The sequence below is a fragment of the Chiloscyllium punctatum genome, chromosome 32, assembly GCF_047496795.1.
Source record: "Chiloscyllium punctatum isolate Juve2018m chromosome 32, sChiPun1.3, whole genome shotgun sequence".
NCBI lineage: Eukaryota > Metazoa > Chordata > Chondrichthyes > Orectolobiformes > Hemiscylliidae > Chiloscyllium > Chiloscyllium punctatum.
Window position 1 is genome coordinate 29,848,811 of NC_092770.1, and position 24,180 is coordinate 29,872,990.

Here is a 24,180-nt window from a genome sequence, read left to right on the forward strand (position 1 = left end):
TAGACTGAGTCATGGCTGGTTCATTTTGTTGTGCTCACTTTTCCTCTTCATGTTAACACCATTAAGTTTCAAAATGCTGGGATCTTTCTCATGGACACTGCTTCCATCTCCTTCCGAATGTGGTTATCCAGTTACGTCAGGAAAGGTAAGATGCTGCAGACCACTGGACCTTTTTGAGTCCTTTCTTTAATAATGAGTGAGGAGAAACAATCCTAAAGTGGACTGCTCAGTCACAGTTACAGAAGGTATGTCTGACTCATCCATGTACTAGATGACTGTCTTGAAACTGATGCTTCTGGGCTATGACTAGAAGATTCCAGACTTCATGATCCCACTTGTGCCAGCATTTTCTGGTTGCCAAAAGGATTAGAAGATTGCTTTACAATGGAGAAACATTAACTCTGGTGCTTTCATTTCTGCTGCAACTTTCATTTGCTAGAGAAGCTGTTGAGATTTTCCAGATAGCACATCTTGTGCCTCCTTTGAGAACCTGTTTCCCAAAACCAAGGCTGCTGAGTATCTCTAACGGTTCCTAACAGCTAACTGAAGTGGTCCAACAAGTAAGGAGTCCCAACATATTTCACCCTGCTTTGATTGACCCTTTCATACTTATTGACCAAGTTTCACAACAACGTCAAAGGGATAGACTTGGGTTCTGTGGGATCCTGGAAAGCAAAGTCCAAGGTGACATCTTCATCCTTATTGCCAGAACCTTATAAAATTGAATGATGCCTACAGGACAACATTAGTTGCTACATCTTAAGTGAGTATGCTGGAAATCAAGCCTTGCTATTCTTGCAGTCATCTCAAAAGGGTTTTTTTTTAAAATCAAAAGCACACAAAGTCACAAATTTATCTGTTTGATAGACTCAGATTAACAGAAAAGATGGACCAAGTTTCTCAAGAGCTTCTATTTGTTTGAAATAGTTTCTTACTACAGATAAACCACCAAGAATGGGTGACATACAATTTCATTAGTAAAAACTAACCGCCTTCTAAAACTATCTGCACCCAACCCATGCCTTCACCCCCCGCCGCGCCCCCCCGCCCCCACACACGTGCGCGCACACGCAATGACATTAATGGATGGAGGGTAAGAAGAACACTGGACAAACCGTTCAACAGCACCAGTTCTCAGGATTCAATGGAGGGATTCCTTTCGTATACTTGTATTCTCCAAGCTTTTCCTTCAAATTTTTCCCCACCACAGGGAGTACAGAGTAACTGAATCACAAACTATCAAGTTTCTGACTTATTGGTTAAAATCAACAGCTTACAGCAGTTTGTAGGGAAAAGACACTGCCTCTCTTTAGCTGCAGTTATTTTACTGAAGACAGACACTCACTACTTCTCCTTCCAGAGGCCCAAGTGCTTCTCACTGCATCACTCACATCCACAAGCTACCGAGTTACCCAAGAGTTTGAGTTGTTATCAGGCAGACAACATTTGGCATCCACAGCTGATTGCAATTGCATAAACCAATCAGCGACTCGTTCCTGGGTTGAAACTCGCTGTGTACACACCTCAGTCTATCCACATCTCCCCACCCCTCACCTTCCAAAGCAATGTGTAAGCATGACTTTCAGAAACTTGCTTTTTTTAAAAAAGTACAGCAATTCCTTTCTCAATCCTTTGTTGTAAAATAATCATTTTCCCAATTCAGTTCATAAAACAAATGTCTTTTATGATCTTATGATCTTTTAAAAATATCTTTCGTTCTGAACAACAGGATAATTTTCCTCTACTTTTAAGCAATGCCTTTGCTTTTAGAATTTCAGAAATTGTTGAATGTAGGTGCCTAGTAAATAATACTGCTTTCAAGAACATCATACATGATTCAAATTGTTCCCTCATCCTGTGCTTAGATTATTCTGCTCCTCTTCCTGTATCATTATTCTCAAGACATGCACTAAAATAAAGAGAAGCTATTAATTGGTTCCAATTAGTCATTTTCCACTCTTCCTGTCACTTAATTAACAACTTTCTCAGTCATCATTACTCAGAGCTCTGTCTGAAAATGCAAAATAGAACTGGAATTGGTGGCGGCTGATGAGCCCAGAGCAGGACCCTGTAATCTGCATCGAGGAAGCAGCTGGCAGAGAGGTGAACACTTGGAGCTGGTTTTGGAACAGTGACTTGGGAATCCTTTGACCAGCTTTTGCGATGTCTTCCTCACCGGGATCAGCAACAAAACTGTTCCTTGGGGCAGCTTCTGCAGAGTTTTGCAGTCCAGTATTCCAGCAGTCCAGCCTGGCAGTCTTGCATCGGTACTGACTTTTCCCCAAACCCAGGAGCTGGGATTTGAACAAAGATGAACTTTGTCTTAATTTTTTTTTAGTTTTTGTATCTATACCTTCTGTTATTAATGTAGTGTTGCAGTATGGTGCCTTCAACACTTGTCACTTGTATTTTACAAAAAAAAAGTGATAACAAATGACTATTGCATTCATAGTAAGTTCTACAAAATAGGGAGTGGGGGCAGGAACAGCACAGGAAAGTTTAGGAATGAAGCCAGGAAAGTGGCAGAAGTGTCAATGGGAAAGCATTCCAGTGATAATGATCATAACTCAGTTACATTTAAGATACTTATGGATAAGGATAAAGATAGACCATAAATAAAGATTGACTTATTAAAGTTGGGCTTCTACAATTCAAAGTGGGATCCAAACAAATTGGATTGGGAGGTGCTACCTACAGAAAAGTCTATGTCAGACCTGTGGAAAATATTCACAAGGGTAATAGTGAAAGTGCAGGGCCAACATCTTACTTTAGAGATAAAGGATGGGACCAACAAGGCCAGAGAATCCTCAAGGTCGAGGAATGTACAGGCTTGGATAAGGAAGCAGTAAGAGCAAAGGTGCAGAAGGCTCAAAACACCAGAATGTAGAGGAGAGTACAGAAAGTGCACAGTGTTACTTAAAATACAAATTAGGAAAGCAAAGGAGCATGAGAGAGCACTGGCAGTTAAAATAAAGTAAAATCCAGAGGACTTTTATTAGTTAATTAAGGGTAAGAGGATAACCAGGAAAAGAGTAGGGCTCATTAGGGACCAAAATGGGAAACTGTGTAAAGCCAGGAGGTGAGCTTTTAAATAAGTACTCTGTATTTACTAGAGATAGAGATATTGTAGACATAGGTACAAAAATGGGTCAAAGGAACTGTGATATGCTTAAACAAATTATGATTGCGAGGGAGGAGGTATTAGCAGTTTTAGGTCACTCAGAATGAGATAAATCCCCAGGCCCAGCTTAGGTGTATCCCATGTTGCTACTTAAAGTGAGAGGGGAGAAGATTATAGGATCCTGGGAAATAATTTTCAAATCCTCTCTGGATAGGAGGTGTCAAAAGACTGGAGGTCAGTTACTGTGATACCATTATTCATGGCGAGTAGCGAGGATAAATCAGGGAACTATAGGCCAGTGATCCTTATCAGTGGTTGAGAAACTTTTGGATGAAATTCTGAGGGAAAGAATTAATCTCCACTGGGAGAGGCAAATATTATTCAAGGTTTGGAGGACAGTACATTGTGCTTTGTTTTACTCTGTAAATTGGGTGAATTGGTGGTGCGTTTTTCAAAATATTTTAACAAGTGCACTTAGTTCTTTACTTGGTGTAGAGGGAAGCCAGACAGATTGGAGGGACTCTGGATCGGCTTGCTCTTCAATTTGATAAAGTAGTCACTCTCCGATCCAGCAGTGGGTTGTGGAGCCAATGTAATTTTCTGCTGCCTGTCACCTTCCTGCAGCTACATCCACATCTTGGAGAGGGTGCAGGCAGTACCCATCGGTAGCCTCAAAGCTTTGAGAGAGATGGTGATTTCCTACTAATACCATTTTAATTTAGTATCTCCCTGGCTTCCTCTCCTTTATTGTTACACTGCCCCTGATGGGCTGTGTTTTTAATTTGACATTTTGTTTAATTAGTGGTGATTTTTTAAAATTAGGGATAAGGGAGCTGGCTTCTGGACAGGCAAAAGGATCCAGAAGGGAAAAGAAGTGGTTATGCTAAATTATAGCTTTGGCATAAAACCACACAGTGAATCTCTGAAAAGTAATTTGCTGCTCAATTCAATAGATGGGTAACAATCTATAAAACCTTCCAGCTGGCAATGTTTAAAGGCCCTCTAAAGTTCAGCACCTTACTCCCTACCAAACATTGACTGCCAATAACAACGCAGAATGCTCATGTTACTTCTGTCACCATGTATTCATCCTGGCCCCTCAGATTAACCATGCCACCTAATCCGTGCTTCACTTACTTTCCATAACCAGTCACCCAATATGCAATGCCTTTAGAGTCCTTTTAATATCAGAATATTGGAAAATATTTCACATTCCCTGGAAAAGAAGTAAGCCTCTCGCAATCTACTAAAAGCCTTCAGGATAGTTTCTTAAAGGACCATGTTCTGGAATCGACCAGAGAGCAGACTATTTTGAAATGAGACAGGATTAGTGACTGAGCTCTGTGAAGGTACCTAGTTGCAGCACCCATTTTGAATGAAATTTTCGTTCATTCTGGAGGCAACTGTGAATCTGAGAATATTTTGAAAAATTTAAATAAAGGCGATTTCAGGGGCATGAAAGCAGTGGTGGAGAAAAGTCAACTGAGTGAAAGGATAGGTCAGTAGAGATACAGTTGCAGATAGCCAAGGGGATATCCCTGAATAGATACATTCTAGCAAGTAAAATAATACTTCCAAGAGATGGTCTCCCCTTTGTGAATAACTAGGGATGTTAAACATAGTATCAATATGAAAGATAAAGCGTTAAATTGTCAGAAACTAGATGACAAGTCAGGAAATTAAGAGAGGGAGGAACTCAGAAAAATCAAGAACACCAGAGATCATTACTGAATAAATGGTTAGAGCTGTGGGCTGACAAATGCTCAAGTCCCGATGGGTTCATCTCGAGGTCTTTGAAAGAAAAAGTAGCTAGTGTGATAGTTGACACATTTTTGGAAAATTAAAATCACTCATTTAATCTAATGGGACTTGCCCTGAATCAAAGATGACAACATAACTCCTTTATTCAAAAAAAAAAGGGACATAGGAAGCAGGAAACCACAGTGCACTTAGCTTTACATGTCAAATTTAGCAAAAACTCTCAGAGAAATGTTAGAAGCTACTATTAAAGAAATTATAGTAGGGCACCTAGATACGTTTAAAGGTAGTGAAGCAGAGTCAACATGAAAGAGAAGTCATGTCTGACCAATGTATTGGAGTTCTCCGAAGAGGTAACACAAGCAGTGGATAAAAGGGAAACTGGTTAATGTACTTTACTTAATTTTTCAGGACATATGTGATAAAGTGCCGCATTAGAAGGTTATAATAGAAAGTAAAAGCTCATGCTGGAGGAAGTAACGTTTGCCATGGATAAAAGATTGGCTGCCTAACAAGCAAAGAGTAGGCATAAAAATGAGTCTTTTGCAGGTTGGCAGGACGTAGTGAGTCGGGTCCCACTGGGATTGGTGCTGGGACCTCATCTGTTTACAACTTATATGATGGATTGGATGAAATTTTATTTTGATTGTTAAATGTGCCAATGATTATGGACAGGAAAGTAAGTTGTGAAAAAAAGGAGCATGTTACGACACAAATTGGTTAAGTGAATGGACATAAACGGGACTAATGGAATGTTGTGTGGAAGGAGCAAAATTTCTCAATTTGGCAGGAAAAATTTTAAAAATTACCTAAATGGTGAGCAATTGCAGAGCATTGAGATGCAATGGGATCTGTGTTTCCTTATGCGTGAGTCATAAAACATTAGTGTGCAGGAACAGCAAGTAATTAAAGCTAACAGAACGTGATACTGAATTGCAACAAAAAAATGAACACAAAAGGTAGAGTGGTTTTTGTTCAGTTACATAGGGCTCTGGTGAGACTAGAGTATTGGAAGGACATAAATATGTTGGAAGCAGTTCAGAGATAATTTACTACACTAATACCTGTTAGTAAGAGAGTTGCCTTTTGAGGAAAGATTTGACAGACGTGGCTTTATCCACTGGAGTTCAGAAAGTAAGAAATATTTTGATTGAAATATGATCCTGAGGAGTATCAAGAAGGTAGATCTGGAATGTTTCCTCTTATGAGAATCGAGAAGTAGAGATTGCTGTCTAAAAATCAGGGGTCAACCATCTGAAACAGATGAGACAAAATCTTTTCTTTTTGAGATGGCATGAATCTCTTGGACTATTTCTGAAAAAAGGTGGTGGAAATATATTGGAGTATGTTTTTTGGCAGAGTTAGATCAATTTTTGCTAAGCGAGGTGGTGAAAGATCATTGGGAAGAGGTAGAAAAGTGGATTTGAAGTCACAGTCAAATTAGCCATGATCTTAATGAGTTGCAGCTCAGGCTTACAGGGCCAAAAGGCTTACCTCTGCTCTTAAGCCATGTGTTCGTATGTCATTGATACTTAGAATGAATTCTACTACAAGAAAAAAACCTTGGAATAAGATTTTACAAATTAGCTTACTTCAACAAACCGGAAAACACCAAAGGAACAAAAATGTTACTACAAATTTCTTGTAAGATTATCCATTCTCAGATAAAGAACACCTGCTGTGCTAAAACACATTTGCACTTGAAACTCAGCCGACTATTAAACATGGCCACTGCTGTTCAAACAATAGATTACTCTCTGGGAAGGAAAAGAACAGAAAATGCTCAATTCAATTTCAATTGAGTGTGCTGATCAATCGGCATAAGACAGAAATTGACCAAAGCTCTTTTAATTAGCAAAAGCCATTTAAGTCACAGTAGAAAATATGACAGAACAGCTTTTGAATTGTAAAACCATTGCAATGCAGATGAACAAATATACAAGGTTGGTCAACACAGATCAACTTGTGTTTGAGGATAAATCCCTATAATAAAATCAGTGCATTTAAAATGTTTCTACATTACAATACAGCACCTCAGTGCCCTTTCAACTTGTGAAGACACTTTACAACTTGCCTTCAGAATGTTTCAGATTTGCCATTTTCTTCATGACCTCTGGAAACCTGGTATTTCTAATGGACTTCCATATTCCCCCAAAACCAAATGAAAGTGCATGGGATGAAACCCAGTTTTCATCTCCTATTTGCCTGTTTAATACAGGCAACCTGATCAAATTGGGGCAGTGTTTGCATTTTGCACAATAGACATTCCCATCAGGAAAAAAGGCCAAAAGGAAAATTGGGAATGTGAAGGAAAATTCGATTTCCTCCCAAGAAAAGCGGTCGTGCATGGAAAATACAGCTCCACGCCCTGGTGAAAACTTGGTTAAGAACAGAACTGGTAGCTGGAAAGGAAGTGTTAAACTGTTTTAAATGTTCTACTACCACCTAGTGGTAATGTTTGATATTGTATACAATGCACAAATGGTGAATTACAGGATCATCATTGCAATTGCTTCTTTAATCAATTTTCACCATAATTCCCCAGTAAAACAAATGATTCCCACACAAATTTGCCACAAATCTTTCATCTTAAAAATCAGAAGGTTATGGGTTCAAGTGGCTGCTTCAGCTGAATTCTGAGACCGCTCTGCTGAGTAAAGTCCCATTTTTGAGATAGTAAAATGAAGGTCCAGTTGTTCTTTCAGTTGGACATAAAAGATTCCAAAATGCTGTTCAAAAAAGGATTAAACAATGTCGTCCCAGTATTTATGATTAGCCTTTATTTTCAAGCAACATTTTTTTAAAAATCAAAATCATTTAGTTGCTATTGGTGGGTCTTAAAGCTCCTGCATTTCTCCATATTGCAAAGACAGGATATTAAAAGTATTTCAATGGCTGTTCAGTATTCAATTCATCTTAAAGTCATGAAAGATGCTACATGAATGCAAGCTCTTAACGTATACAGAAATAACCAGATCCAGTAAAAAAAACCCAGAATGTAAAAACGTGCTTTACATCACACACTGATATCAACCATGTATGGCACACCTATCTGATCACTAATTTCTCTGGATTTTAAAAAAGTGGTTTTGCAATCAGCACTAGAGAGAAAAGTGGAGCACCTTGGTCTAAGCGAGCTCATGTAGTTAGGTATTTATAGCAAGTTTCACTGGAAGTGGGAAGTTAGGAAAAGTGGTGGCATACTGGTAATGTCACAGGACCAGTAATCCACAGCCCCAGGTTAATGTTCTTACACACAGGTTCAAATCTCACCATAGATGGTGACGTTTGAGTTCAAAGACCTAAAATTTTGAAAAAAGGTAGTCTGATGGTAGCTTTTGTTGATTGCCGTCTTAAAAAAATGGTTCACTAATGTCCTTTAGAAAAGGCAACTGCCATCCTTAGCTGGTTTGCTTGACTCTTAACTTGCCTTCTGGAAAATTAAGGTTTGGAAAGCAACACCTACATGCCATGAATAAATAAAGAAAAAGAGGGGGGACAAACTATATTTGCTTCTCACCCCAGTCACATCTCCAAAACTGCCTAAAACTTTCAAACTCTGATTCTTTTTAAGCTGAAATCAATCCTTCATTATCCTAAATGAAGCTTGCACCATCAATAGCCATGGGTGGGATGCCAGAAGACTAGAGGTTGACTAATGTGATGCCATCATTTAAAAAGGTAGCAAGGAAAAGCCAGGGAACTATAGACCAGTGAGCCTGACGTTATTGGTGGGTGAGTTGTTGGAGGGGTTTCCGAAGGACAGGATTTATATATATTTGGAAATCCAAGTTTTGATTAGGGATAAGTCAACGTGGCATTGTTCATGAGAAATCATACCTCCCTAACTTGATTGAGTTTTCTTTGGGAGAAGTGACAAGGTAGAGTGGTGGACAATAGCAAGGCATTTGACAAAGTTCTGCATGGTAAACAGGTTAGCGAAGTTTGATCACATGGATTACAGGGAAAATTAGCCACTTGGATACAAAATTGGCTTGAAGGTAGAAGACAGATGCGGTGATGGAGGGTTATGAACAGCAGTGTGCCACAGGGAGCAGTGCTGGGTCCACTGCTTTATCATTTATATAACTCATTTAGATGTGAACATAAGAGGAACAGCAAAGTAAGTTTCCAGGTGACACCAAAATTGGAGGTGTAGTAGACAGTGAAGGTTCTCACAGGGTACATCAGGACCTTGACCAAATTGACCAATCATTCTAGGAATTGCAGATGGAGTTTAATTTAGATAAACATGAGGTGTTGCATTTTGGAAAGGCAAATCAGGGCAGGATTATACACTTGATGCTAAGGTCCTGGAGAGTGTTGCTGAACAGAGAGACCTTGGGGTGCAGGTTTTGAAGGTGGAGTTCCTTGAAGGTGAAGTCACAGGTAGACAGTAGTGGAGAAACCATTTGGTACACTTGCCTTTACTGGTTGGTGCATTAAATATTGAAGTCGGGATATCATGTTGCAGCTGTACAGGACATTGGTTAGGCCGCTTTTGGGATATTGCATTCAATTCTGGTCTCCCTGCTATAGGAAAGAAGTTGTTAACTTAAGGGTTCAGAAAAGATTTACAAGGATGTTGCCAGGATTGGAGGGTTTGAGTGACAGGGAGAGGTCGAATAGGCTGGGGCTATTTTCTCTGGAGCATCCCTGGGTGACCTTAGAGAAGTTTAGAAAAGCATTAGGTACATGGATAGGATAAATAGCTAAAGGTCTTTTCACAGGATAGAGGAATCCAAACAAAGCACATAGGTTTATGGTAAGAGGGGAAAGATATAAAAGAAACCTGAGGGGTAATGTTTTCACACAGAGGGTAGTACATGTATGGAATGAGCTGCCAGAGGTAGTGGTGAGGCTGGTACAATTAGAACATTTAAAAGGCATCTGGATGGGTATATGAATAGGAAGGGTTTGGAGGGATATGGGCCAAGTGCTGGCAAAGGGGACTAGATTCATTTAGAGTATTGGTCAGTATGGTCACATTGGACAAATGGGTCATACAAAACAACTCTATGACTCAATGATCTATGGTTACCCCAGCTATCATGAACAACAATACTATGAGCAATTTTCCATTAACACTCCAGGAGGTCCTGCTGTCTGCCATATACTAGATTAGTGGTCACTGCTCTGGAAAGACTTGTGGTTTATTTTTTGTTTGTAAAAAATCACATGCCACACAATCTTTAAAAATCCAACTCTAAAAATGATTATACTTGAAGGGAAGTCTACATTTGAGATGTGGGAGGCTTTCAAATATAGGTTAAAGATAGTGCAGGGTAGGCATGACCCGTTGAAGGCAAAGGATAGGAAGGGCAAGATTCATGAACAGTGGATGACAGGAGAAATTGTACGACTAGCCAAGAGGAAAAGGGAAGCGTAGACAAGATCTGGGCAGCTAAGAGACCAGGCCCTGGAGGAGTATTGAAAGAGTAGGACAAGCTTTAAATGAGGAATCAAGTGGGTTAAAAGTGATCATGAAATAGCTTTAGTGAGCAGAATTAAGGAGAATTCCAAAGCATTTTATTATTACATAAGAAGCAAGCAGGTAACTGTAGAAAGGATTGGTCCACTAAAAGATAATGAAGGAAGGCCGTGTGTCGAACCTGAGAGAATGGGTGAGATTCTGAATGATTTACTTTGCATCAGTGTTCATGGAGGTGAGGAACATGATGAGATTAGAGACAGAAGTTTAATTAAAGTTGGAATCACATTGACATAAGTAGGGAAGATGTGTTGGGTAGGCTAGAGGTTAAGGTGGACAAATCCCCAGGACCGGATGGGATCTATCCCAGGTTGCTCAGGGAGGCAAGAGGAAATAGCTGGGGCCCTGACAGATATCTTTGTGGCATCCTTAAATATGGGTGAGGTGTCAGAGGACTGGAGGGTTGCTCATGTTCTCCCCCTGTACAAGAAAGGTAGTATGGATATTCTGGGTAATTACAGACCTGTGAGCCTGACGTTAGTGGTGGGAAATTTGCTGGAGAGGGGACGGAGGGATAGGATCTATTCATATTTAGAAAAGAATGGGCTTATCAGTGATAGGCAACATGGTTTTATGCAGGGGAGATTGTGCCTTACCAACTTTATAGAGTTCTTCAAGGAAGTGACCAAGTTGATAGATGAAGGAAGGGCTGTTGATGTCACACACATGGACTTTAGTAAGATGTTTGATAAGGTTCCCCATGGTAGACTAATGGAGAAAGTGAAGTCACATGGTGTACAGGATGTTCTAGCTAGATGGATAAAGAACTGGTTGAGCAACAGGACACAGTAGTAGTTGAAGGGAGTTTCTTGAAATGGAGAAAGGTGACAAGTGGTATTCCACAGGAATCAGTGCTGGGGCCACTGTTGTTTGTCAATGATCTAGAAGAGGCACTGTTGGTATGATCAGCAAAATTGCAGATAACAAGATTGGTGGAGTAGCAGAAAGCTTAAGGGATTGTCAGAGAATACAGGAGGATGTAGAAAGACTGGAGAGTTGGTCAGAAAAATGGCAGATGGATTTCAATCCAGACAAATGTGAGGTGATACATTTAGGTAAGTCTAATTCTAGAGTAAATTATACAATGAATGAAGAGCCTTGGGAAAAGTTAATGGGCAGAGAGATCTGGGAGCTCAGGTCCATTATGCCCTGAAGGTTGCTGCACAAATGGATAGAGTGGTCAAGGAGGCATATAGTATGCTTGCCTTCATTGGATGGGATATTGAGTATAAGAGCTGGCAAGTCACATTAAAATTGTACAAGACATGGGTTCGGCCGCATTTAGAATACTGTGTACAGTTCTGGTCGCCACATTACCCAAAGGATGGACGCTTTGGAGAGGGTGCAGAGAAGGTTTACAAGTATGTTGCCTAGTATGGAAGGTGCTAGCTATGAAGAGAGGTTGAGTAGGTTAGGTTTATTTTCATTAGAAAAAAGGAGATTGAGGGGGGACCTGATTGAGGTTTACAAAATCATGAAGGGTATAGACACGGTGGACAGAGACAAGCTTTTTCCCAGGGTGAGGGATTCAATAACGAGAGGTCACGCTTTCAAGGTGAGGTGGAAATTTTAAGGGGGATGGACATGGCTAGTACTTCACACAGAGGGTGGTGGGCGTTTGGAATGCGTTGCCAGCAAAGGTGGTAATGGCAGGAACCGTAGATTCATTTAAGATGCGTCTGGACAGATGCATGAGTGAGTAGGTGGGGAGCAGAGGGATACAAATGCTTAGGAATTGACCAACAGGTTTAGACAGTAGATTTGGATCGGCTCAGGCTTGGAGGGCCGAAGGGCCTGTTCATGGGCTGTAAATGTTCTTTGGTCTTGGAATATAAACCACACACACCTCTCATCACTATCTTCACTAAGTACATAGAGAGAACCTATATCCAGAGCTTGACAAAAGAACCAAAGGGGTCATGAGGGGAAAGTTGTATTTTTACAAAAATCCCAGTGAATTATGATGATGGGACTGTATTCCATAGAAGGTAGAGATAAGTAGATTCAATCATAACTTACAAGGGAATCGGATTACTACTTGAAGTGTGTGCATTTTAGGGCCAAGAGGAAAGAGTTGGTTGGGTGGGTCTTATGAGGCAGCTCTTCCAAAGAGCCCACACAGGCCCCAAGGCACTGAATAGCCTTTCAATATTGTACAATTCTAGTTCAGAGATGGCCAGAAGGTCTTCAGTTTGAGGAATTGACTGATATTCTCAAGTATCAAATACATTTATGTTTGTGTTTTTTTTAAGAAAGCTTTTTTTGCAGACAATCCTGTGCTTGTTGTTGGTATATCTGTTTCACCTCAATTGCTGATGCCAGGTGGCTCTGGACCACATGGCTGCAGTAACTGTTCAGAACTCACCTGACTGATTTTTGCACTTTTAGTTGAAGCAGCTTGAGAAACTTCTTTTAAAGGAAGGCTTGTTAACTGTTCAAGAATCAGGAGGGATTTTTGCAGATAAAACTGAAAATTATTCAAACTGCGATGAATCATAAGGTACAAAAGTAGAAGCTGTTGGAATCTTTCCTCGCTAGGCACAAAACTCTCAAGTAACAATGCTTATTGCATTCTGACTCCCAAAGTTTTGGTTGAACTTTGACTTTAGAGCAGAATTACAGCAATCCAGAATTAAAAAGGTTTTGTCACCATCTGTAAAAACTACTTAACAATTTAGCTTAGTCCTGGAGTAGTGTCATACTGAATTCAAAATGTTAACTCTGTTTCTCTCTCTATAGATGCAGCTTAACCTATGAATTTCACCAGCATTGTGTGTGTTTGTCGACGAGGGAATTCCAGCATCCTCAGTAGCAGTCAGAGAGGTAAGATGTAGCCCATGCGTCCCTCAAGATGAAAATGGAAAAGTAAATTCTGGATAATGATTGTGCTTTACCTCCCCATTGGTCTGGTCCATAAATTGCCTGTAAGAGACCAAACAGGCTTATCACGTGGCAAAGATTAAGTTAGAAAGTAAGGTCCACATCTCCTAACCAGACCTGATTTATGCAATAGGACATTAATACTTAGCTAGGAACACTCAAATAACTCACCTCCTGACTCCCCAAAGCTTGCCCACCATCGACAAGGCACAAGTCATGAGTGTGATGGAATGCTCCCCACTTGCCTGGATGAGTGCAGCTCCAACACTCGAAGCTTGGCACCATCCAGTACAAAGCAGCCCGCTTGATTGACACCACATCCAGAAACATCCACCACCGATGCTCAGTTGCCTTAGTGTATGCTGGGTACAAGATGCACTGCAGAAATTCAAAGATCCTTGAACCACACCTTCCAAACCTACAACCATTGCCATCTAGACGGGCAAGGGCAGCAATTACAAGTTTACCTCCACTCACTGTTCCGATTTGGAAATATCACCATTCCTTCAGTGTCACTAGGTCAAAATCCTGAATTTTCTCCTGAACATTATGGATGTACCTACACCAAATGGACTGCAGCAGTTCAAGGTATCATTCACTACCACCTTCCCAAGTGCAGTGACATCCATGTTCCATGAGTGAATAAAAAAAAGTAACAAGCCATTTGGCCCATCTAATATATACTGGTGTTAAAGTTCCTTCCAAGCCTCCTCCTACGATGTTGTATCCAACACTATTAGCACTAATGCTTTAGCCCCTCATTCACAAGTTTATCTTTCATTTAAATGCATCCCTACTATTCATCTGAACTACTTCATATCACTTCATTCCAGGGTAACGAGATTTATACAAATTTTCCTATCAGATTATTTGCAGGCTATATTTCTATATGGACTCTTGCACAAATAGAAATATTTATCATCTAATCAAACACCATTTGATTTTGATATTCTCCACAACCACCTGATGAACGAGCAGCGCTCTAAAAGCCAGTGCTTCCAAATAAACCTGTTGGACTATAACCTGGTGTAGTGTGATTTTTAACTTTGATTTTGATAAGTCGTTCTCAAACCTCTTTTCTAAATAATAGTTCTAAAATTATTCATTTTTTCCTGATATCTATAACCTCAAAGCCTCATCTTTGTAGAAATGTTTTCTACCTTCTGTGCCTCTTAAGCTATTTGAAAAACGTGTTGCGTACCCTTTTCAGTTAAGCAATATGTTACTTTTGCATGAACATAAAATATACTTTTACAACATTTATATTCAAAACTGTCACAATTCTTTTGGGGAGACATGTCAATGTTGAATTCCACTTTTGCTGGAATCACTACAAATGTAAAAATGTAATTAAGCACCAAAATATTAATTTTACTTAAGTCTGATTCAGGTGAGAAGAAAGACACATTAGATTTTTAGCAAGATGATAATTATTTATTGCAATCAAACTGATGATCTTCACCAATGACAAAATAAAGAAACAAAATGAATTGGTACTGTATAAGCATGCAACTTTAAATTTACTTCAAATTGCTCACAAATACTATGGGTGGAAAAAAAATTCAGAGAAAAAGTTCTATTACCAGTTCACATTAAACATCTGGATAGGTTATTCTTAAAATGCTTTCATTTCTCTCACCATTACATAATATTATCTGCACACTGACGATCAGGCATTAGTTCATTGGTTGATGAATTGGGATTCAGTCTCTCCTTTTTCCTTTGGTTTTTAGGATTATTTCTTTCAGTGTCTCTGAATTCAGTGCTCCTACTTGTGCAAGAGAGAACTAGAGATGGCAACTTCACAGAGAAAGGGAAGAGAGAGAAGTACGGATGCAACTAGCTTTTGGACATCTCTCTTCTGCTTATATTTTACTCACAGGATCTGTGTAAAGCTGCAGCAGGATCAGACAGTTACTAGGCAGCATTCCCCTGAACCCACAAACGCTGTCAATTTATCTAAATCAATATCCCCAAAAAAGTAACCATCTTATGTCTGTTAGCTTCACTTGTTTCCGCCAAATTGTAAACAACCCCTTGTGTTTAAAAGGTGTGAATATGCAGTGTCCATTTCCTCATTTTTGAACCACAGACAGCTATCACAAATTCAAATAATTCTAAGAGCTTTGTCTGAAGATTACACTTTGACGAGGCTTTCAGCATACACTACAGGAGATCAACAATAGTTCACAATGGAGTGGCTTTGCAGCTTTCTTAATAACAAAACTGTACTGTGTAAATCAGTATTAAATAATGCTTAATGTTGATGTTAAACCTCAAATATGGAGAGGAGCTAGAACAGTTCTACTGGAAAATGAGAATTCAGAGATTTGGTTAAGTGTTTAAATGTGTTGTCAGGCATCTGGGCAGAGTAAAGTGGAGGGGTGGGGGGGGGGGGGGAAAACAGTTCCTGTTGGCAGAATAATTGACAGCTCGGTCACAATAGTTTAAAAGGTCATTGAGAAAAGCAATACTAACAGAAAGAAATCTTTTATGCAGAGTTACCGTGATCTGGAATATAGTGCCTGCCAGCACAGCAGAGACATTTAATTAAGGACTTCTAAAAAGAATTGGATCATTATCTGAAGAGAAACAGATGATAGGGCTATCGGGAAGAGAAGTGTTGAGAGAGGGACTCAGCGAGTTCCTCCAACAGAGTGCCGACAGACTTGCATACTGTAAATATGCAATGGTTTCATTCTACAATGTGTGACTAATTAGATCTCTTATGAAGAGATGTTGGTGTTTAATTCACATTCAGGTTTATTAACAGCAGATACTAATGTGTTACAAGTATAATTTGCAACATAATTGTTTTTCCCTGCCACAGACTGGTGAAGAGAACAATCACTGCACCCTGTCAGGCAGCCCCAGGAAAAGTGGGTCATTGGCCTCACAAAGGGCTCAATTTATCCCATCTCCCTCAGGCAAGAGCTAGGGATAAAGGAGAGGGGAATTAAAGTAGGAGAACTGGAAATACTCACAGGAATTCAGGATTATTATGGAACATCAGTCCTGAATACTTAGATCAAAAAAACTTGTTGTTTGAGAGAGTTGCATTGACAGAATGAGAAGCAGAGCAGGTAACTCCAGGACAGGTCTTTTTCAGGCAAGCAGGAATCTTAGGTGAGATCAGATTCCCTACAGCGTGGAAACAGGCCCTGCAGCCCAACAAGTCCACACCGACCCTCTGAAGAGTAACCCACCCAGACACATTTCCCTCTGACTAATGCACTTCACCTAACCTGCACATCTTTGGACTGTGGGAGGAAACTGGAGCACCCAGAGGAAACCCACACAGACACGGGAAGAATGTGCAAACTCCACACAGATAGTCGCCGGAGGCTGGAATTGAACCTGGGACGCTGGTGCTGAGAGGCAGCAGTGCTAACGACTGAGCCACCATAACCTAAACTAATTAGTTTTGTGTCACAGTGTCGCAAAAATTGACAGATCTAAAAGAAGGTAAAAACAAGGGCTGTAGATGCTGGAAACCAGAGTCTAGATTAGAGTGGTGCTGGAAAAGCACAGCAGTTCAGGCAGCATCCGAGCAGGAAAATCGACATTTCGGGCAAAAGCCTTTCATCAGGAATAGAGGCAGAGTGCCTGCAGGATGAAGAGATAAATGAGAGGAGGGTGGAGGTGGGGAGAAAGTATCATAGAGTACAGGTCAATTCCATTCCAGTTTGCTCGGTCCAGTAAAACCAGAAGAAAATGGGTTTTTTAGCCCCTATTACTTGATCCAATTTCTACTTTTCTGCAGTTTAATGTAGTCTACTACAGCCCTTAATATGTTACCAATTTGTTATTGGGATAAGGGCATAGCAAGACCAATATTTATTGCCCGATCCAAAGTGCTTTTGAGAAGGCCTTCTTGAGCCACCTCAAGGAAGGTTGTGTAGACACATTCGCTGTGGTAGTAGTGTCTCTGTTCCAGGATCCTGGGAATAGTGATGGAAGAGCAACATTCTTCCAAGTCGGGGATGCTGTACCATTCAGAGGGGATCTTGAAATTGCAAGTGTTTCCATGCACATACTGTATTTGCTATTAAATAGGTGGTCGACATCATGGTTTTGTAAGGCCCTGTGAAGGAGCTTTGCTAAATTGCTGCATTGTATATCTTGTAGTCAGTAGCTATGGCTATCAGGGTGCAGCAGTGGTGGAGGGGTGATTATTAAAGATGCTGATTGATTAAAAGGTAAGGTTTACTGCTTTACAATGAAGTAGTAATCCATTCAGCTAAGCAACCATTTAACAGCAAACATACTTCAATTGTTTTTATTTAACCCCAATCAAGTCTAAAAGTAAATCCAAACAGACCAAACGCTTGGTCATATTTCTAATTGATAGGTTCAGAAATAATATCCACATAGTTGTTAAACTTGCTGTGCTTCCCACCTTCCCCTCCCCCAATTCTAATCAGTTCTGCTTGTTGCAATGATCAGGAGTTTCAGTTGTGTTAGAATTATGTTCAGTGGAGGGTTTCAAAAATCACTAGAAACAGGAAGAACAGTAGTTCAATAACACTTCCAGCCCCTGCCAGGGAGCATACATTACAATCTTAAGTTGTTTTATATGAATTACAGAAACAGAAATCACTGGGAGCAAGTTGGGAAATTCAAACTCTCAATTATTTAATTAAATAACATTTTACAGTATAGATTAACTTTGATCAAAAGGCAGAAAATGCAGTCTATGAACTAAAAAGTGGAAGTGGCAATGTTGGAGGGGAATGATAATACTGTATCCTCTACTGTAACCTGTTTCTGCATAACCAAAGTTCAGGTTGAAAACATCAAAGTTGGCGTTAAAATCATAACAGAAAATGCTGGCAGACATGGGGAGGAGCTGGGTTCCTCATTTCCATAGCACATTTGTTGCTATTATTTCCAACCCTAATGTTCAGAGTTTCCTGAAATTGGCAGAGAGAAGCTTTTTTCTGTTTAAGACAGCTAAGGAGTTCACCGTTGCTGTAGTGTTCTACTCAGCACTAATCCAGCATTGAAGGTGACTTCAGTTCACTATTGGTAATTAAATCAGATATAAAACTGCCAAACTTACCTCATGTTTCCAGCGATTAAGAGGAACAGGTTGTAAATGTGAGAGAAGATGAACAGGAAGAGAATAGTGGAAAAAAACATCACCATCCAGGAGCCGTGATCTTTTCGGAACATACTTAGTCGAAGTAACTGACCTAATGCAAGAAAAATTTAATGCAATCTTACTTAATTTCAATGCAAGAAATTTACTCCCTAAACATTCGCTACGGTGATGTGCTTCAGGTTTTCTTTAAATTAAACTTGTAAATTATAAGGCCATACAAAACAGTTCAGAAAATTTTGAGAAATAAATGTCAATTAAGATAAAACAATCTAGACACATCAGGAAGAACTTCTTTATTCATAAAGTGCTAAATAGAATCAGAGTCACAGCTGGAAACAGATCCTTTACGTACAATCAGTCCAGGCCGACGATCATCCCAAACCAAACTAATCTCACCTGCCTGCACTTGGTCCATGTCCCTCCAAACATTTATGATTCATCTACAAGTATCTTTTAAATGTTATAACTCTACCCGCATCCACCACTTTCCCTGAAAGTTCATTCTACAAATGAGTCATAGTTTATTAAAAAACAACTCTTAAATCTTTCTCCTCTCACCTTGTAAATTTACCCTCTAGACTTGAAATCCCCCACCCCAGGGAAAAGACACCTGGGGTGGGGGATTTTATAAACATCTATAAAGGTCTCTCCATAACCTCTTACATTCCAATGAAAAAAACCCCAGCCTATCCCTGTAACCCAAACCCTCCATTTAGAGCTACAAGCTGTGTTTTAATCATCTTTTATTGGAGTGCAGCAGACCCACAAACATTGTTGTTTTCTGGAAATACTAATTTGGTCAAATCAGAGTAATATACAGAAAGATGAGCTTTGGAAAGACATCTTTACTCAACCTGACTAATTTTATAACATCACTTATATAATGTTAAGCTGTTCAACAGACTCAGAATCATGAGGTGATAAGCACGGGAGGTGGTCATTCCACCTATCATGCCTGGTCCAGCTCTGAAGAGTTGACCAATTATTCCTTTCACCTGCATCCTTGAGATCCCTACAACTTTTCCACCTCAAATTTTTGTCTAATTTGTAAGCAAAATGTATTTAAGCAAAAATGGTCTTCTGTTGAATATTACTAAACTTCAGCTAAAGGTGACTTAAAATCTTGCAATAATAGTACTGCATTCTCAAAGTGTCAATGCCACAAGACATTGTACTTACAAGGCTTCATATTATTACATTGTCTTAATTATATGGTGGCATGGGAAGTTCTGTTACCTGTTTCTAACTTTGCTATGCAAGATCTAAACTACATCATATTGGCATTAGAGATTGAGACTGAAATTGGTTGATGTATGGACACAAAGCAAGCTCAAAATCCTGTAATAACTGAAAACGTACATGCCAAAACTGTCAATATGTTAGAACATTTCTCAGAATGGTGGATAAATGTTGCCATGAGGTAATTCAAGATAAAGAACCTTGAAGATTTGTTTAATAAAAAAAGGGTTGTGTCTCAACATCTTATTTTATCTTTGGTTCTTGAATTACTGAAACTATAAATAGCAGAAATGAAGGGAAGGATAATAAGGGCTCTCAGGAAGGAAGTCCTCCTGAAGGGTTGGTGATTGCCTAGTGGTAATGCTTTTATATTAGTGATACACACAGTTTAACATTCTGTAGCAAAAGCAAACTCCTGATGTTCCTAGAGTTCGAAAATAAGAACAAACTCTGGTCTGGCACCATTGTGGAGAGAGAAACTAAGTTAACACTTTAAGTATGGCATGACTCTTCATTGCTTCTAAAGAGAAGTCAAATTGGATTTGACATGTGAACTATTTCTTCCTCTACAGATGCTGCTAGACCTGCTGAGATGCTCTCACACTTTCCTTAATTATTAATGCTTTGTGAACAGGGGATCAAATCCTCACACAGCTAGCCTCACCAGTATATAGGTCTGAAATCACTGATTGTCATAAACACCCATCTGGTTCACTAATCTTTATATCATGCAAGGAAGCCTGCTTTCTTACCCAGCCCAGCCTAGTCAGAATACCACAACATGGCAAGACCCTTAACCACCCCCGAAATGGCGTACAAAGGACAATTAAGGATAGACAATATTGCCATCGACACCCAAAACCCATTAAATAATTTTTTTAAAAGATAAAGAAGCATAATGTAAGAAAAAGAAGAAAGGCAATGGTACAATTCCAAAGGGGTGTAGGAAGAGGGATTATGTTGATTGCTTTCCCAAGCTAGCGGGAAGTATAGATGAAGTCAAAGTCATATAGCTACACAGTATGAAAACACGCCCTTCGGTTCAATTTGAATAGCTGACCAGATATCCTTATATAAATCTAGTCCCATTTGCCAGCATTTGGCCCATATCCCTCTTAAAACCCTCCTATTTATGCACCCATCCAGATGCCTTTTAAAAATGTTGTAATAGTACCAGCCTCCTCCACTTCCTCTGGCAGTGCATTCCATACACACACCACCCGTATGAAAACATTGCCCCTTAGGTCCCTTTTAAAATCTTTCCCCTCTCACCTTAAACCTATGCCCCTCTAGTTTTGGATGCCATGCCCCACCCTGGGGAAAAGACTTCATCTGTTTATCCTATCCATGTCCCCCCATGATTTTATAAACTTCTATAAGGTCACCCCTCAGCCTCCGACACTCCAGGAAAAACAGCCCTAGCCTGTTCAGCCTCTCCCTAAAGCTCAAACCCTCCAAACCTGGCAACATCCTTACAAATATTTTCTGAATCCTTTCAAGTTTCACAACATCCTTCTTATCGCAGGGAAATCAGAATTGCATGCATTATTCCAATAGTGATCCAACTAATGCCCTGTACAGCCGCAACATAACCTCCCAACTCCTCTACTCAATGCAATGACCAATAAAGGCAAGCATACCAAACACCACCTTCACTATCCTGCTGACCTGGGAGTTCTCTTTCAAGGAACTATGACCCTTCACTCCAAGGTCTATTTGCTTGGCAACTCTCCCCAGGACCTTACCATTCAGTGTATAAGCCTTGCTCTGATTTGCCTTTCTAAAATACAGTGCCTCACATTTGTCTGAATTAAACTCCATTTTCCACTCCTCAGCCCACTGGCCCATCTGGTCAAAGTCCTGTTGTAATCTGAGGTAACCCTCTTCGCTGTCCACTATACCTCCAATTTTTGTGTCATCTGCAAACTTACCAACTGTATCTCTTATGCTCGCATCCAAATCATTTATATAAATGATGAAAAGCAGTGGACCCAGCACTGATCCTTGTGGGACACTACTAGTCACAGGCCTTCAGTCTGAAAACCAACTCTCCACCATCACACTGTCTTCTACTTTCAAGCCAGTTCTGTCAATGAATGGGAGGCTGCGTAGTGGACAGCTGTTCATGACTCTGTAGGTTGCCGCCTTGGGAAGAACAGTTGCCAAGCCATGCTGGTGATGTATCCAGATGGAATGCTTTCCATGGGGCATCTATAAAAAGGTAGTAAGAGTCCTTGTGGACATGCCGAATTTCCTTAGCCTCTTGTAGGAGTACAGGCATCGCTGTGCTTTCTTGACGTGGGTAGACCAGGACAGATTCTTGCTGATTGCCACTCTGAGGAACATTATGCTCTCGACCACCTTCATGTCAGCATCATTGATTCAGACAGGGGATGCCCTCTACTTTGCTTCCTGAAGTCAAGACTAGCTCCTTCGATGGAGATTGTTGTCTTTACACCATACCATTAAGCACTCAATTTCCTTCCTGCACTCCATCGTGCTGTTGTTTGAGATGTGACCCACAGCAGTGATGTCTTTACAAATTTGTAAATGAAGCTGGGGTGGAATTTGGCAACACAGTAGTGAATGTGCATATAAGCAGTATAGTAGGGGCTGAGTATGCAGCCTTGTGGGGCATTGACGCTCAGGTGGTGTTGTTGGTTAGCCTAGATTGCGGTCTATTGGTCCAGAAGTCAAGGATCCAGATACGGAGAGGGGACATGACTAGAGACCTAGTTCCCGGAGTTTGGAGATGAGTTTGTTTGGAATTATGGTGTTGAAGGCAGAGCTGTAGTCAATAAGTAGGAGTCTGATGTACATATTTTTGTCGAGCAGATATTCCTGGAATGAGTGTACAGCCAAGGAGATGGCATCTACTGTGGACTTGTTGCACCAGTAGGCAAATTGCAAGAGATCAAGGCAAACTGGGAGGCTGGAACTGATGTGAGCTATGACCAACCTCTCAAAGCACAGTGTAGCTGTGAATGTCAGAGCCACCGGATGGTAGACATTGACAAATGCTGCATGATTATTTTCTTTGCACTGGGATGATGGTGGTCTTAAAGTATGTGGGAAGTTCAGACTGCAGTCAGGAGAGGTGAACAACATCTACAAATATTCCTGCCAGCTAGTCTGTGCAGGACTCCTATATATGGCCAGTTGCTTTCTCCTAAGGGTGAACCCATGGAAAGTGAGGACTACTGGAGATCAGAGTCGAGAGTGTGGGGCTGGAAAAACACAGGTCAGGCAGCATCCAAGGAGCAGGAGAGTCGATATTTCAGGCATAAGCCCTTCATCAGGAAAAAAAAAGAGGGCTGATCTAAAGTCTGTGGTGGTGACTGCAGGTACACAGGTGCATCAGAGGCCAAAAGGATAGGTGATATCGTTTCACTGCCCTTTTGTTCAAAGCAAGCATAGAATGCATTGAGCTTATTGGGTAAGGTACTGTTGCCTGCAATTTTGTTCGACTTCACTTTGTAGCCTGTTATGTCATAGAAGTCTCGCCACAAATGATGGGTATCCATGTGATTAGGCAATCTGGTATTTCGTCTTGGCATCCCTGATGGCTTTGTGAAGGTTGTACTTAGATTTCCTGCATAGATCAGGGTCGCCCAACTAGGAGTGCCTCAGATCTGGACATCAGTCGGAGGTGGATCTCTCAATTCATCCATGGTTCCTGGTTGGGGAATATTTGGATTAACATCTTCTGCATGCAGTCATCTACATACTTAATGAAGTCTGTAACAGTAGAAGCACACTCATTTAGGTTGGCCACTGAGTTCTAGAATATGGACCAGTAAGCAGTCCGGTAGAAGCCATTCTGTTTCCTCACACTATAACTACACTACTTTGTGCTTTAATATATATTGGCAAATTAACACATCATTCTTTGAAATAAAAATACCTCCAGCCCACAGCTTACTAACGTTGGGATTGAGAGCTCAGAGGCAGCACTGACAGCTATAGAACTTCGACTGAATTGTAATAGCTATATTCCATACCAACAGGCTCCTACACTCAGGCACCTCCTTCCTTCACCACTTCACCAGTTTGCAAAGAGCCATACAGGCATAGTGATGCATAGCACTGAGACCCCCTGTCTTTGGTCCAACTCGTCCATGCCAACCAGGATATCCTAAATCAATCTAGTTCCATTTGCCAGCATTTGGCCCATAACCCTCTCAATCCTTCCTCTTCATGTACCCATTCAGATGCCTTTTAAAATGATCTAATTGTACCAGCCTCCACCACTTCCTCTGGCAGCTCATTCCATACACACAACACCCTCTGCTTAAAAAAGTTGCCCCTTGGGTCCCTTTTAAATCTTTCCACACTCACCTTAAACATATGGCTTCTAGTTTTGGATGCCCCAAATACCTTGTCTATTCACTCTCTCCATGCCCCTCATGATGTTATAAATATCATTAAGGTCACCCGTCGGCCTTCAACACGCCAGGGAAAATAGCCCCCACCTATTCAGCCTCTCTTTATAGCTCAAGCCCTCCAATCCTGGCCACATCCTTGTCAACCTTTTCTGAATCCTTTCAAGTTTCACAACATCCTTCCTATAGCAGGGAGACTGGAATT

At 40.5% G+C, this 24,180-nt stretch overlaps 1 protein-coding gene and 1 long non-coding RNA gene across 6 annotated transcripts in view; one reads left to right on the forward strand and one right to left on the reverse strand.

The window, feature by feature from the left end:
• Positions 1-24,180, reverse strand: part of tmem117 (transmembrane protein 117) — a 434,750-nt gene that overhangs the window by 252,816 nt on the left and 157,754 nt on the right. For all 3 annotated transcript variants that reach the window (XM_072551966.1, XM_072551967.1, XM_072551969.1), the window contains exon 3: positions 18,313-18,445. In XM_072551966.1, coding sequence (XP_072408067.1) covers positions 18,313-18,445 — 133 coding nt within the window. The remainder of the gene's footprint in view (positions 1-18,312; positions 18,446-24,180) is intronic.
• The window catches only part of LOC140458013 (uncharacterized), a 135,657-nt gene that overhangs the window by 33,497 nt on the left and 77,980 nt on the right, over positions 1-24,180 (forward strand). For all 3 annotated transcript variants that reach the window (XR_011953433.1, XR_011953431.1, XR_011953432.1), the window contains exon 2: positions 13,110-13,193. This is a non-coding gene — a long non-coding RNA (uncharacterized lncRNA). The remainder of the gene's footprint in view (positions 1-13,109; positions 13,194-24,180) is intronic.